The 16,420-nt window shown below is 37.0% G+C and overlaps 1 protein-coding gene across 1 annotated transcript in view; it reads left to right on the forward strand.

Annotated features, from left to right (window-relative positions):
- The first annotated feature begins 11,354 nt into the window (after positions 1-11,354).
- Positions 11,355-16,420, forward strand: part of LOC133527150 (E3 ubiquitin-protein ligase MYCBP2) — a 185,246-nt gene continuing 180,180 nt past the window's right edge. The window contains exons 1-7 of the mRNA XM_061864048.1: positions 11,355-11,478; positions 12,127-12,279; positions 12,898-13,150; positions 15,274-15,420; positions 15,495-15,701; positions 15,784-16,110; positions 16,197-16,373. Coding sequence (XP_061720032.1) covers positions 12,188-12,279; positions 12,898-13,150; positions 15,274-15,420; positions 15,495-15,701; positions 15,784-16,110; positions 16,197-16,373 — 1,203 coding nt within the window. The 5' untranslated portion in view covers positions 11,355-11,478; positions 12,127-12,187. The remainder of the gene's footprint in view (positions 11,479-12,126; positions 12,280-12,897; positions 13,151-15,273; positions 15,421-15,494; positions 15,702-15,783; positions 16,111-16,196; positions 16,374-16,420) is intronic.

Consider the following 16,420-nt stretch of genomic DNA (forward strand, 5'->3'; position numbering starts at 1 on the left):
TAACATGTTCTTATAATCCAAAAGAATTTATTGGGATACAATTCTGCCCTAAGATTTGTAGATGGAAACAACCCTATACCCTATTCAGCGTGGACAAAAAGTTATATAATTAAAAAAAAGTTTTTTTTTTTTTCAAATACAGTAGCGGCAAAAAATATCATATTGCTATTTTTGCAGGCATTCATTCGAAAATTTGTGAAATTAGACTTTATATCATATAAACAATAATCGTATCATCAAAACCATATTAAAAGTAATCCTACGATTAGGATCATATACGCCAAATTTATTAAAATTGTTTTTTATTACGCCATCACAAGTTACTTAAATAACAACAATTTTAACAAATTTGGCGTATAGGATTATAATTGTACGATTGGTTTCGGATCGGATTCCAATTCAGGGCTGCCAGATCGTATAATTCGATACGAATTTCGTATAATCGGACTCATAGTCGTATCTATTATGTATAGGTAGTCGTTCGATATAATCGGATACGAAAAAACACGAATGGTTATTTCCATGTTATTTCGCATTTCTATTTCAGCACGGGATTAACAGAGACGGATTGCTAACTTGATAGTACGATACGGTGACGGTTTGATTGGTTTATGATGGGTGTTTGTTAATATGTGAGACGTTTTTTCGATGTTTCGGCGCTACTTATTAAGAGATTTTAGTTACTACTTACTAAATACAAGTCGGTTATTGAAGTAAGTATTAAAAAAGTCGGGTATAATCGTTTTCGTATAATGCAATCAAATTTCGTATAATTTTTGACGTTGGACTGTATAATCAACATTTATGTACTGGAAGCCCTGGATTCCATATACCATATAGTATATGTATATGGCACATACATATGTAAGTACATGATCATTTCTACATATGATGGTCATCGCTGGCAAGGTTAATAAGGACAAATGAATAGTGAACGAAATGTTTTACAAGCTTTTATGTAACTTGACCTGTTAGTATGTTACGAGCTTTTTATTGAAATTGCCCTGTTAGTATGTATGTATGTTAGTGTGGGTTAAATCTTGGAGGCTAAATTTTACCCACTTCCCGATTTCCGGTGACTTGAAAATTTGCACATATATGTAATTAGGTCCTTGGGGTCCCAGCGCGCACAAGTTTTTTGGAGAAATCGCGAAACGTCTGGTTGACGTAACTGGTGACCGAAGAGCTGGCGGCTGATCTTATGATGGAGACACGAGGTGGCCATAGGAACTCTGTGATGAAACAACGCAACCTAATTGTGTTTGGGGTTTTTAAAACTGTTTCGATGAATTTAGTTATCTGTAGGGTTGCTTGATTGAATGCCCCTAATAACGGGAAAAAAACACATTTTACGGGATTTTGGGGCTTTCGTTGGGAGAAACAAAAAAATCATTATTGTTGTTGTTGTCCTAAAGCACCCCAGAGGTGCAAAGGGCCTTCACAAGCTCGCACCACGCCTTCCTATCTTCAGCTCGTCTTCTGGCCTCGCTCCAGCTCAACCCGACCGCTCGTAACTCTCTTAGGACGGACCGTTGCCAAGAGTGTACAGGACGCCCAAAGCCACGGCTTCCGTTCGGCGGTTTCCACGCGAAAGCTATGGTAGCTTTATTCGTTTCCCCTTAAAAGCGGACGGAACCCAAAAAATGGTCGTCACGTTGCCTATATTAATAATAATAATAAAATTCTTTATTGCACACTACATAAAAAACAGATACAGAAATTGATAAAATATACACATTGGTAGGTAACAACAGGCGGACTTATCGCTAAACAGCGATCTCTTCCAGACAACCTTCAGATAGTGAGATGGCGAACGAAGCGAAAGCGATATATTCTCAAATATTATAATCTATGATTCAAAATTTATACATTTAGCTTAACACGTGTACCTATTTAGTGTTACTTTTTACAGATTTAATAATGTTTGTCCTTTCCTAGCGCTGGAGTGACAAGGTTTCGCTTGAAAAATATTCAAAATTATAGTCTTATAAAGTGAAGTTGTTTTTAGGGAGACATTTCACTTTCTCGGAAGTCGGGAGAACATGCTAAAATTCGGGAGAATCCTATCAAATCCTCACCATCTGGCAACCCTAACCCTAGTTTTTTTTTTCATGCATTTAAATATTTAAAATTTTGGATTCAGTCCCCGCGAAGTTTACGGGCGGCTGGATCTGTAAGGTCTGTGGGATGATTTATATCTCTAATGAATTATGTGACACTGGGGTGATGTTGTGTTGTACCCTAACCCTAGTTACCTGTGGCAAGAAAAGTATGGTCAACAATAAAAGCTTGTAGAATTCAGACCAAGCTAAGTTGGCAACGATTTTGATAGCCCGGTAAACATAGAGGTACAATAGTATATATGAAATGGTGGAGCCGGCAGATGACCGTCTATAAAAAAAAAAAAATAAAAAAAAAAAAAAAAAGGCTTTTATTTCAGGCAGTCAGTACCCATAGTGCATACAAAGTTATTATTACTAAATTAAAACTAAACTAAACTAAATTGACACTGTAAAGGGGTGCCACTCATGTTAAAATTAAATTAGAATTAAGTATAAAATTAAAATTGCACATGGTATGTGCAGTCATTTTTTGTTCTGATCCATGTGAACAGAAATCCAGCGCTTAAACACCGGACTCCTTATATCGTCAGAAACAGCCACAAGTATTTTGTTGTCGGAACGACGCAGTCTCCTCCAGAACGAGGCAACGCGGGATCTCGTTACCGCGAAAAAGTCGGGGACCCCCGCGTCCGAGAACATGCCCGACGCGCTGCAGCACCGCGGCAGCTGCATAAGAGCCCGGAACACGTCATTGTACTGAACTCTTATTCTGCTCATTGCCTTCTGCGTGAACGTTATCCACAACTGGGAGGTGTACATGCCTAAACAGTACGCCTTGAAGAGTGTGGTTTTTACATCCTTGCTGCACTTAGAAAACCGTCGAGCGAGCATGTTGCCTCTGACGGCGAGAGCCCTCCGCTCGCGCTCAATATCATCGTCGTCCTGCAGCCGTTCCGTCAACAAATGTCCTAAATAAGTACTTGAACCGCTTAACAACATTGATTTTCGACCCATTTAAATACGCCGCAGGTACGCTATCCGGCCCAGAACCCGACGCGAATACCATCATCTCGGTCTTGGAAACATTATATTTCAGTCCATGTAATTAAACATCTATGTAAGTAAACATCATAAGTATTAATAGATATCAGGTAAAAGTAGAACACCAGAAATTCAGTCACAAGGTTTTATTATTTATGTTCAAATAATTCACCACAAAATGATAATTACATTATTATTAATAAATGATATTTTACAATTTAGCACTTATTTTAATAACTAGTGAACGGCTTCACAGCTCAACCGCAAAAGACCCCGATCCTCAGTTGTCCAGGTATTTTATACCTGGCGAAAATAGCACCACCTCGATCGGACGTGACGTCACAATCAGCCGTTTTCATAAACCACGTGATCTCGTATTTTGTTAGCCAATACACTTACTATTTACGAGATCACGTGTTTCGTATTTGAAATAAATAATAAACAAATTATTTCTTACATTCGGCCTTTCCTGACATTAAGTTTGTCCCAAACTTGAGTACTTAACGATTAACATGGTCAACAATACATATAATATTTAAGATTACAAACTGGATTACATGATACTGATTTAAACTTTCATGATTTTTACACTATACTAAATTATAGAAACGTCGGAGGTAAATTTAAAACTCAATACGCTATTAAGTCCTGTTTCTATAATTCAATATAATATAATATAATCCATATTACATTATAATTGAAATTATATAAATTATTACCTTTTTTTTTTTATAAATTAACTTACATCACGCTCAATCGGGACTACACATTATCAGTATCATCAACATTAACCTTATTATTCACTTCATCGTTCCACACTTGCCATACTACCATACTACCATACTACCATACTACCATACTAACCATACTACCATACTAGCCATATGGCCTATACTAACCACACTATCCTTACTAACCATACTACAATACTGATCATCTAAATATTTTGAAATCAGTTTAGCACTGTATTTACTATCAAAGGCAATCACTAATAACTGTAATAAGTTAATCATTCTTGAATACTGTCATAGAGATAATGAATTATGAGTCTGAGATAAACTGTGATAATTACTCCCAATTCAAATCAATTCAATATCACTTGCCAACGATTGTCTCTTTTTACTTAGCCATTGCTAACCACTTCAATCAACAACTTCATACTCGTATATACAAGTATAATTACTATTTCCAGCCCTTATCATTCCGAACACTATTTTACAGTAAAATCATAACTGAACAACACACATAAATTTATTTTATACTCAATTCATTATGATTTATTCTAGTTTTTATTCAATCGTGCACCAAGAACTCACTAATTTTCGTTACTTTCAGATTCAGAGCTACTTGTACAGTCATCACCATTATCGTCAGTTTGCGTATTTATCCAGGGTTTAATACGATCAGCTGCCCATACATTACAATAGTTTCTCTGTGTAATATTAGACCCTACAATACTAGCTATTTCATACCTATCATTTTCGAGAACTTTTGTAATCCTAAATGGTCCTGTAAACTTGGGCAATAATTTCTTACTTTGACCTTCATTACTGGGGGTTGGTTTTAGTATCTTAACGAGATCTCCTACTTTATAAGTTCTAGCCTTTATCTTATGACTGTCATACCGTATCTTTTGAGACGCTTGATCTTTCCCAATGTGCGAACTTATTTCTGCTCTAATGTCATCTAAGGTACCGACTGGTCGTGTCTCGTGCAATATTTCTGAAAAAGCATTATCGCCTTTACTGACCATTCTAACTCCGAACATTGCTTCTGAAGGCGTTTTGCCAATCCCCTTATTCATGGTATTATTTAACCCCCACTGTACCTTCCCTAAAATAGTATCCCAATAGCGTTCACCTAACTTATTTGCGTACGCTGTCAGTGAATCAAGTATCGTTCGATTATATCGTTCTACTTGTCCATTAGCCCGAGGTGTACATACGGCATTAAGGATGTGCTTAATTTTTGATCGTTCACAGTAATTCTTAAATTCTTTTGAAGTGAAAGATGTTCCTCGATCAGAAATTAATCTATTGGGATAACCAAATGTCGTGAAGATATCTTCTAAGGCTCGAATCGTTAAGTTAGATTTAAGATTTCGAAGTGGTTTGAGTAAACAGAATTTCGTAAACGCGTCCACACATACCAGGAGATACGACTGACTCTTTGCACTTTTTACAAAAGGCCCTAAATGATCAATATGTATAGTGTCAAAGGGCCTATCTACCTTATGGATCGGATGCAATAGACCCTCTTTAGGTCCCGTTGGCTCTTTACTGTATGCACATTCAATACACGCACGGACATACTTGGTTATAAAGCGTCTCATCTTAGGGAACCAAAAGTCCTGTTTTATTTTCTCCAAAGTTTTCTCAACGCTGAAATGACCAATGTCATCATGATTAAACTTACACAACTGAAATCTTGCACATTTAGGAACAACCCATTTTAACTCATTTCCTACTTTTCTAAATAGTCTATTATCTTTAATCAAATAACTCTCTTTTATTTGGGAATACTCTTTATCTTCAAGAATTTTACGTATACGCTGAATTTCACTGTCATTTAACTGTAGACTAAGTAGCCAATCTTCCTGTGTAATTCTCAAAACTGAAGGTATAGGGTCTTGAATTGGTTCCGGTCCACAAGGCTGAGGGTTCCTACTGAGCGCATCGACATGAGACATAGTATGACCTGGTTTATATTGAATCTCGAAATCGAACTCCTGCATTGCAATCCACCACCGTGCTACGCGAGGGACGAGATCTCTCTTGGCAAAAGTTGCTCTTAATGCGCTACAATCAGTAACAAGGGTGAACTTTAAGCCTACTAAATATACTCTGAATCTTTGTAATGAACTGATGGCAGCCAAGGTTTCTAGTTCATACGCATGGTAATTTTGTTCTTCTAAGCTAGTTTTTCGACTGAAATAAGCTATAGGTCGGAAACTGCCTGTCGTATGGTCTCTTTGCATTAAGATTCCTCCTAACCCGTATTTGCTAGCGTCAGTATGTACCTGCGTTTCGCTTTGTGGGTTATAAATACCTAACAAAGGTCGTCGTGTAAGTGACTCTTTTAGTTGGCGGAATGCTTGTTCTTGTTCTGCTGTCCAGCACCAAGAACAGTCCTTTCTAGTCAAATCGGTAAGTGGTCTAGCTATGACCGCAAATCCCTTAATAAACTTTCGAAAGTAACTTGCTAAGCCAATGAATTGTCTCACTTCATGTACGTTTTGTGGTGTTGGAAAACTTGCAACGGCGGCAATCTTATCTTTTCCCGGTTTAATTCCTCTCTCACTTATTTCATAACCTAAATATTCTAATTCTTCTTGAAGAAAATTGCATTTTTGTAAATTTAAAGTTAGTCCCGCGTCTAATAACAATGTAAATGTGTTTTCTAATCGTACTATTTGTTCATTAAAGTCTTTTCCAGGTATAAGTATATCATCCATATAAGCGAGCGTGGAATTAAATCGGGAATTACCTAATATTTTATTTATGGTTCGCTGAAATACGGCAGGTGAATTTGCAAGCCCGAATGCCATTTTTTTAAACTGATATAACCCATCCGGAGTGATAAAAGATGTATATGGTCTACAGTCTTCTCGTATAGGTATCTGGTAATATCCACTAGCGAGATCTAAGCTTGAATAATATTTATTCCCATTCAACATGTCTAACTGGTCCTCAATCCTTGGCATTGGGTAATGGTCCTTGACAGTTTTTTGGTTTAGCGCCCTAAAATCTACACAAAGTCTTCGCCCACCGTTTTTCTTTGAAACTAATAAAATAGGACTCGCGTATGGAGAGTTAGATTCTTCAGCTATATCATTCTCAATAAGTTCTGCCACCATATCCCTAACTGTCTGCCTCTCTGTGTAACTCAATCTATATGGTCGGTAGACGACTGGTGTTTGATCTTTAAGCTCAATAACCATTTCTGACGCATCTGTACATCCTAATTCTGATAAATTTTGAGCAAAACATGGCCTGTACTTATTGATCAAATCAACTAGAATCTTTGATTGGTCGTCAGATAAGTTTGGATTCATCTTGATATCATCTTTATTGAATGGTCTAAGAGTAGCCTGATTAGTTATTCTATTGCAAGAAACTAATTTTGATTCGTCTAGAGATTCCACAACAGAGACCGCATCAGCACGTACAAACAAGGATCCAGCCTTCAATGTTATTGGTTTCGTAGATTGATTACATACTGCAACTTTACAGTCTCCATTATGTAAACTATAGATTCCTCCTACGACACTATAGTCCATATTCTTCTGAGATCGTAAACTATCGTTAATCAAAATGTCGCAATTCCTTTGTTCGCTACTTTTACAGTCCACAAATTCAAACGCGCCTACCTTAGTGTCAGTTACAATCCTAAGAACTACCTTTTCACTAGTAGATTCGATATTATTTGTCAAGGTAGCCCAATCTATGTTTGTATTGTTTGTGTCACATTTCAATATATCTAGTCGCTCATGTGTTTTCACTGCTAAAACTTCAGGTCTTTCTGTAAAGTCCTGCCCTACTAAAATTTCCTCAGTTAGAACAGTAGAGTCTACGATGTAAGCGTCTACGTCGGCTGTGACTTCCCCTAATGTCAAACTGAACTTTGCACGTCCTAAGGGTGTATATGTATTGGGTCCAAATCTTATATTAGGTATATCACTATCGGATTTTGGTAAGGAGTGTTTATCAACAATATCTTGTCTGATCAAAGTACAATCGCTTCCAAAGTCAACAAAACTTTTTAACTCTATATTTTTGTTTATAAACACGGGCTTATAGTATTTTGAATCAGGTGTACGGCTTTGCGCAAACATTGTTTTCTTATCTGCAATTTTAGTATTCAATTTGTTGCGGAAACAATCATTAGACTTATGGCCCATCAAGTTACAATTATCACACTTAGCAATTGGTTTAGGACATTTAGTTGATATGTGTCCTTTTTCTTTGCAATTATAGCACGTAATTTCTGTTCTGTTAGAATTCCGGCAATTAACCGCGCGATGGCCTGATTTGTTGCATTTAAAACAGACTATATCATTGGAAGCGCTTGTATTTGGTCGCTTTAATGATCTCAAGCTAGTTTCTTTACAAAAATCCTTTAAAAATTTTAACAAATCCTCTGGGTCCGTTAAGCGGGCTGCCATAGCACTCGAACGCATGATTTTATCGTCTATAGCATAAACTAAACAATCGACAGCTTGTTTACCTTTAATACCGCATGCGTTAAGCAAAATCATTTTGTCATAATAATATTCGTCAACGGATTCTCCTTGTTTAAGTGACCTATCTAACATTTCCATTAATAAAGCAGCGTAATTCGTTTCTGAGGGAAACGCTCTAGTCAATCGTTCCTGCCATTCTGACCACGTCATAAGAATAGACTGCAACCCTTCGTACCACTTCTTAGCATAACCGGCTAACTTAGGTAACGCGAAATGAGAAGTTAGTTCATCCGTCCAACTATAAATTTTAGCACACTCATTTACTTTGGCTATCCAATTTTCTATCTTTTGATTCTTTTGTGCAGGATCGAAATTTGGTATTATTTTTTTATCATATGACATTTTATGTGTGTTAGACTTCAACAAATTTTGAAAAAACATAGCAACGTCAGTCAAACTAGAAGTTAACATCGGTACCTCAATATTTTCTCGCGAAGCTGCTGAGGCAGTCTCCTGTCTCTCTCCTGGCTCCAAAACCGGCTGCTCCGCCACTCCCTCATCTCGCTGTGCAGACGCTGCATCCGTTTCATTCGCCAGCTCAGCATCTCTTAATCTTTTCATTGGTTCCGTGATCGATTCTCGCTGAAATTCACACAAGTAAGGTCTTACTACTTTGAAGTCATAAACAATGCTACTCAAGTACGAAGTTCTTATGTTTTTTAATGTTTAATCATCCTAAAGAATCTCAACAAAAACATACGAAACAAGGGAACTAGAAGTCTAAACTTATGTTGAAAGCTATTAAACAATTGCAGATTAACATATTCCTGTATAATAAAATAAAATTAAACTGAGCATTCCATTAATTTCATACTTTATTTACTGGAATTTTATAGTTTTCGATACCAAAACAAATATCGAAAAAACAAAAGAGAACCTAAGATTGATTTCATTTATGTATCATTATACTTTTAGTAAGACGGTCATAGTAATTATATATCACTATTATTATTAACCAATAATCGTGTTATTAACCACCATGAATTAAGCTCACACATTTTGTCACTTAAGTAACAAAAAATAAATAAAAAATAAATAAAAAAAGTATATATATACAGCTAACGCTCAAGGAAATAACGTTACTCGCCTGTTGTATTTCTCGTGCTGGTGTGTAACCCTGTCGCTTAGAATTCGAAGCACGCGGAGACCGCTCTCGTACCAAGCTCTCACGATGACGTTCGACCCGCCGTCGTTTCGATGGCGACCTGCGCTGCGTCGATCGTGACCTCCGCTTCCCACCATGGTGGCTTTTCGTAGACTCCGTGGATCGCTCTCTGCTACTCGTACTACGGTATCGCCGACTCGTCCTTCGTCTGGATGTACCGCGCAATGTATCCTTATAGCGTGAACGTCGCTCCCTCGAACGAGACGTCCGACTTGGTTTGTTTTTATTACTCCGTCCCGTCATGTTTCATGTGTATGTACGTGTATGTACTTCATGTATCCCACTTCTGATAATAGATATCAGGTAAAAGTAGAACACCAGAAATTCAGTCACAAGGTTTTATTATTTATGTTCAAATAATTCACCACAAAATGATAATTACATTATTATTAATAAATGATATTTTACAATTTAGCACTTATTTTAATAACTAGTGAACGGCTTCACAGCTCAACCGCAAAAGACCCCGATCCTCAGTTGTCCAGGTATTTTATACCTGGCGAAAATAGCACCACCTCGATCGGACGTGACGTCACAATCAGCCGTTTTCATAAACCACGTGATCTCGTATTTTGTTAGCCAATACACTTACTATTTACGAGATCACGTGTTTCGTATTTGAAATAAATAATAAACAAATTATTTCTTACAGTATGGAAGGTGAAAGTAAGGAATGAAATCTCCATATACCAAAAAATCGGTTGTCTATAAAGTCGGTTTACTGACGATAGTTGAACGTGACAACGTCATAAGAAACGCTATAAACAATTGACACCACATTCACTTTTCACTGCACTTCATACTCGACGAAAACATGTAAATGTATTATTGTATAGCAGCTGTCCACGCGGACGCATCGCTCACTCAAGTAGGAGAGAGACAGATGTCGAACGCTGCCGAACGCGGAGGCCGATTGTGCCTCTTTGTCGCTCGTTGCGCGGTCTCGCTTGCACTTCAAGCCTTAAATGGAACGCCTCGAGCGAAGTAACGCCGCATGAGTCATGTTTTTTCGTGCGTGCAGCCGGCTCCATCGGATTATAAGACGTTGTCACGTCAAAAGTGTCATCAAAACACGTTAACCAACAATGCATTACAAGTTGAATGTAAAATCGTAAACTGTAGCCGTCCATCATGGTTTACGGTTCAATTTGTAATGGTGTTTTCAATATTTTGAATTCTTATTAACTTTCAGCCAACACTGATAAATTATTACCAAAACTTAAACGCCGACTAAAAATTCATGCGCTTAGCGAATCATGGGGCGATAGGCGAATGTGAACGTTTGAATCCAGAAATAGTTTAAGGCAAAAATGACATTTTTGATGGAGTCAGACCAAAATAAGTTGACATCGATTTTAATAGCCCAGACCCAGACAGCGCAAGTGTTATTTTAAACGTCAAACATCTATGAAATTATGACTTATGATTATGGAAGGTAGAGGTAAGGAATGCAATCTCCATAGGCAGAGCTGATGCAAAAGTGTCCATTTGTCAGCTATAAAAAAAGTTCCAAAGCTCGCTAGAGTAGCTAAGAACCTAGGCGTTATTGATGGAGTGAACGGAGCTGTCTATGATTTTTTTTTGAAGTATTATAGGTATTATAACGCCACTTATTTAACTGTAATTTTTTTCAATTCTAATTAATTAACGTTCGGCCAACACCGTAATTTATGCAGTGCCAGGGCTATAACCGCGAAAAACGAAGTTTTCTCTGTTACTCTACTTACGTCTTAGTGAGAGTAAAAGAGAAAGATCCCCGCAATTTGCTAATTTCGTCTTCGCGGTAGGCCCCCAGTTGCGCAGACAGCAGTGTCACTGCCAGATTACCGGTTTTTCATTTTGTGCTGCACTACCGCCGTGTGTTTATTGATTTTTTGACATTATTACAAACTTTACTTAGCTCACCGTGTTTGAAATACTAACTTAACTACAATGAAACAAAAATAATGCGGCAAAGGCATTACAAGGTACCAATTATTCTTTTATAATGAAAATAGGTAATTGAGAAATAACGAGTTTATTTATATTCACATTTTTTATATTACTAGCAGGTTAAACTGCTGTTTTGAAAGACTAATAAAATACTTCATAAAATATGTTTCTTCAGGCGATTTGCCGTAGGTTTACATTTTTACAATATATGCTTTGCGTTTGCGATTGCGAGTGCTGTATTTAAAATCATATAAAAGAAAATCTCATATGTTTAATTCATATTGCTGCGGCGATATATTAGTCGGTGCCTCACTGTGTTTCTTATTTGATTAATTAACGTTACTTTAATTTTTTCTTTACCAAACCAGCACGGTTTCTACCAAGCGTTTATTTTTTTAAATCCTCCTTTTACTGTCCAGTAATATATACACATGTGCTAAATAATAGATGATGATTAATTACATTGACACAAATTGGATAAAAAAAATATTATGTTCCCACAGTTTCTTAGTAACACTTAATATTCAGAGCCTGCAATTGTTGAAAGTACTGTAAACAATTAATTTTGTACATACATTTCTGGTAATTAAGAGAATAATGAAGCTAAAGGAAACAATTAAGATGACCAAATAGCAATACCTATTTAGGTACCTGTTTTGTTTAATATAATGGTGTATTTTCAGTTCCTGCCATCAATTGTTTAGCAGAAGCATGTAGTGGGCAAAATAGGCAACATAAGTCACAATGGCTACTCGGATCCAAGTACCAGAGCTAACATGTATGATACCTGAAAACTATAGAAAATACTTTCGGACACTATGCTGGAGTGGCACTAGGTTAGTAAAGATGTATTTAAGACTAGTGATTTTATGAGCTAAAAACCTTGCAAATTCCCATTTTGAAATAATTCCAATAACTGAATAAAGAAAACTAATTCATATAATTATCATCACACCAACTCACAAAATTTCACAAGAACCACATGCAGTCTGTAAAGAGAACCAGAGAGCCAAACAGATATGTGATAGTATTTTTACCCAAGCTGAAACAGTCTTCACTTGTGCTTTGTGCTAACTTGGTCAATATTACTGACCAATCATCTCCGTTTCAGCTTGGGAAAACTGCTTTTATATGAATATGTTCTCCTCTGCAGGTTGCATTTCACAACCAATTCTTGTGAAATTTTAGTAGCAGGTTCAGTTAGTTTTTTCGAAAATGTAAACAATTATGGAAATGGACATAAATGACTTATGTGCCAGTAGGGTCTATAGCACTTGAGACCATTGCAAGTTCGCTGTGATAATGACTCAACAAAGTATGTTTTTTTTTTTTAAGTTTATTGCGAGGTCTACAGCTCGCAGAGCCACTAGTGTATAATATAACATGGACTAGTTAAGAAAAATATTGCAGTATATATAATGACTGTATAAACTACTTTGTTCAATTATTTGCAGGAAAGCAGAAAAAAAAGGCCAAAAAAAGTTTGGAAAAAAAGAAAAATTAAAAAGACTGAAAGCTGCTAATGCACTTGCCGTCTGCTTTGCGCCTGCACTGTTGGGAAACCCTTCTCAGTTTGCAGTGTATGCAACTGTCCGTAGATCGGTGCTAACTCGCTGGAAGAGTCTTAATGGTTTGGTATCAGATTTTTCTGATGACAGTGACAATGATGACCTTTCATCCCAACTTCCACTGGCAAAGTTACCAAAGGTTTGTTTTTTAATGGAGTCTCTCTAAAGGAAACCTGTTGCACACATGAGATAACTTGCTCATTTCTTTTCCGTATAGTTAAAAAAGGGTAGGTACTTCATCTTGCATGACATATTTGCTAGGTGCTCTTACTGCTTTTATAGGCATGTCATGAAATGACTGTCCATGAAAACAATTTCGAATTGACTAAGTCCCAGTAAGCTCAAGAAAGCTTGTGTTGTGGGTACTCAGATAATGATATATATATATATATATATATATATATATATATATATATATATATATATAAAATATTATATACATAATGAGATCAACAGACGCGTAAAACTAGCCTGGGCAGCCTATTCAAATCTAGAGTTTGCCTTCAAAATGAAATTTAAGGCTGAACAAAAAGCCCGCATATTTGACCAATGTATCCTGCCAGTTCTCACTTATGGAGCTGAAACCTTCACCAAGGACATACTACATAAGTTAAGCATTGTCCAACGGGCGCTAGAGAGAAAACTAGTTGGGATCACATTGAGAGACCGTAAAACGCGTAGCCAGATTGAAGTGGGAATGGGCTAGTCATATAGCCGACTCGTGGAGCAAACGTCTTCTGGAGTGGCGACCATGGGGGGAGGAACGTCCTCAAAGTGGACCCCAGATGCGTTGGGACGACGACATCAAAAGGACCGCGGGGAAGAAGTGGCTCCAGGGCGCACAGAACCGTGACGAGTGGCATAAAATGAAGGAGGCCTACACCCGAAGGGTAGAGAAGGGCTAAAGAAGAAAGAAGAAGATATACATAAAAAACTTCCATGACTCAGGAAAAAATATCTGTGCTCATTACACATAAGTTTTTGGCAAAAAAAAACAACTTTTGTACAAGCTTTTTTTGCTGACTGTACTTTTCATTCCACAGGCAACTAATACTCATTGAGCCAATTCTAAAAACCCCAAACACAATTAGGTTCCATTGTTTTATCACAGAGTTCCTATGCCCACCTCCTGTCTCCATCATAAGATCAGCTCAATGGTACCATAATATTGTATTGTCACCTGACTTACATATGTATGCAATTATTCAGCTTCATTGGAAATCGGGAAGTGGGCCAAATTTAATTTGCAAGATTTTATTACAGACACAAAGACAGCGGGACAGGTGAAACTAAATAAAAGCTTGTAAAATACATGCCCTTACCTGGGATTCAAACCCAGAACCATTGGCTTCATAGGCAGGATCACTACCCAGACTGGTCGAAAGATACTTTCTTTTGCTTGTTTAGTGTCCAAAATATTAAAGAGCCTCCTTTCAAGTCCTACAGCAACTTTGTAACAGAGCATTGCCTGACATGCTCTTGGCCGGTTTTATTTTGTTCAATTTTGTAACATATTTTGTCAAGGTCTATTAATTTTTAACCAACTTCAAGATTTCAAAATTGCTTGTTACTTCATAACTCCGTCATTTCCGAACCGATTTTGAAAATTATCTTTTTGTATGAATTAATATATATACAGATTGGTCCCGTTTTTGTCAAAACTCAGTTCTGATGATGGAATCCATGAGGAATCGAGGGAACTCTTCAAATGTGAAAGGCATACATATAGTGATTTTTATAATTTCATCACCAAATTAAGCATTTACATTTAAAAAGTCACATTTCATGAAGTGGAACTTCTGATGCTGATCAGAATGGAACTCTTCAACGGCGTATAGTTCCCGCTTGGCGACAGGTCATCCTCTTTATGTTTGATAGGCAAATTAGGTTTTCAAGATACATTTTTGTCAAGCTCGAGATCTGATGGAATCTTTGAGGAATCGAAAAATCTCCTCAAATGTTAAAGGCATACATATTTATGTATTTGTATGCCTTTAACAGTGATTTATGTATTTTCTATTTACAAGCATTTACATTTAAAAAAGTGACATTTGATGAAGTGGGACTGCTGATGATGATCAGAATAGAACTCTTCATCGACGCATAGTTCACGATTGGCGATTTGTCTTCTTCGCTGTGTTTGTTAAGTAAATTAGATTTTCGAGACATTTTTAAATATAATATAATAATCTTTCTTTCACCAGTCTCCCTCATAGAAGTCGTTTTTTTTTCTAAAAAAATATTTTACTAATATTGTTACAGATCACAGGTATTGGCTTGCGCACAGTGTTTTCATTGATATCACAAGCTCGGTTCACAGATGCGTACTTTTGTGAGCATGCCTTGCGAGCATTGCTTGATGTTCTGCAAGGCCATGCGCCTGAAGAGCTGGCGCAAGAACCTACCGAGGTACAATTATTTTAATTTTATAATATCTGATGTTGACAATTTAAATATTTTATTTGTAATTTATTCTGTTCCAGATAATATCAAATTTACATGCTATGCTGGTCGAAGTTTCCAGTGACACTGGCCCTCTGGGACGCTCAGACAACCCAACAACTCTGACAGCACTAAGTAGTTCCTGTCTCATAGCCTTGTCAGTAGCTAGAGGTGAAGCAGAATTAATATTGAATGCAGTAGCTTCTCTTATAATGTCCTCTCCTTTACTTTCCGAACAATATCTACAGGTAACTTAAAAATAGAAAAACGTTATATTAAATTCTTAATTAATAATACTTCAAATAGTACAGCATCAATTTATATTTGCAGGTGCCAGCAAACTTGATAACACTTCAGCGCAGCGTCCATTCTGTAATCTTAGGTCCTCCGTCCCGTAACCAGTGGTTAAACTACGGTGTCCCTCACCAATCTCTAGTCACCAGTTTCCCAGTAGACATCCCTCCTCAGTTGACAGCGGGCTCAGGAGAATTAGTGGTTCGTGCTCTTGTTTCCGACGGATGTTTTCTCTACGTCTTTACTTCCAAAGGACTCCTGAAAATTGGCTCGGGCTATGGCAGTTCCATTAGGCAACACGTGTATTTGTACAAACCAGATTTCTTCGCTAGTGATAGACACGGCTGGCTAGGTTACTGTAAAGTAAGTACACTTCAATGTCCCGTTACGTTCATGATAATGACCTTGTGCTTTGCACACAGGATTAACGTGAATATTTATTATTTCAGAATAAGCTCTATGTAAGAATCGGAAGGAAAAAGACTGAAGTTTTTGAAATTGATAAAGATACCTTTGAAGTTAATAATGTGATAAGATTGGAGCCCGGTCAACCCGCTCCCGTCGAACCTAAATCGGCTGTCTTTACTGACGGCAATCAACTGGGATTGATTATACTAACAAATTTCGTAAGTGATCCATATTTCAATTTATTTATTCTAAAAAATAACGATTA

Source organism: Cydia pomonella, chromosome 1, assembly GCF_033807575.1.
Source record: "Cydia pomonella isolate Wapato2018A chromosome 1, ilCydPomo1, whole genome shotgun sequence".
NCBI lineage: Eukaryota > Metazoa > Arthropoda > Insecta > Lepidoptera > Tortricidae > Cydia > Cydia pomonella.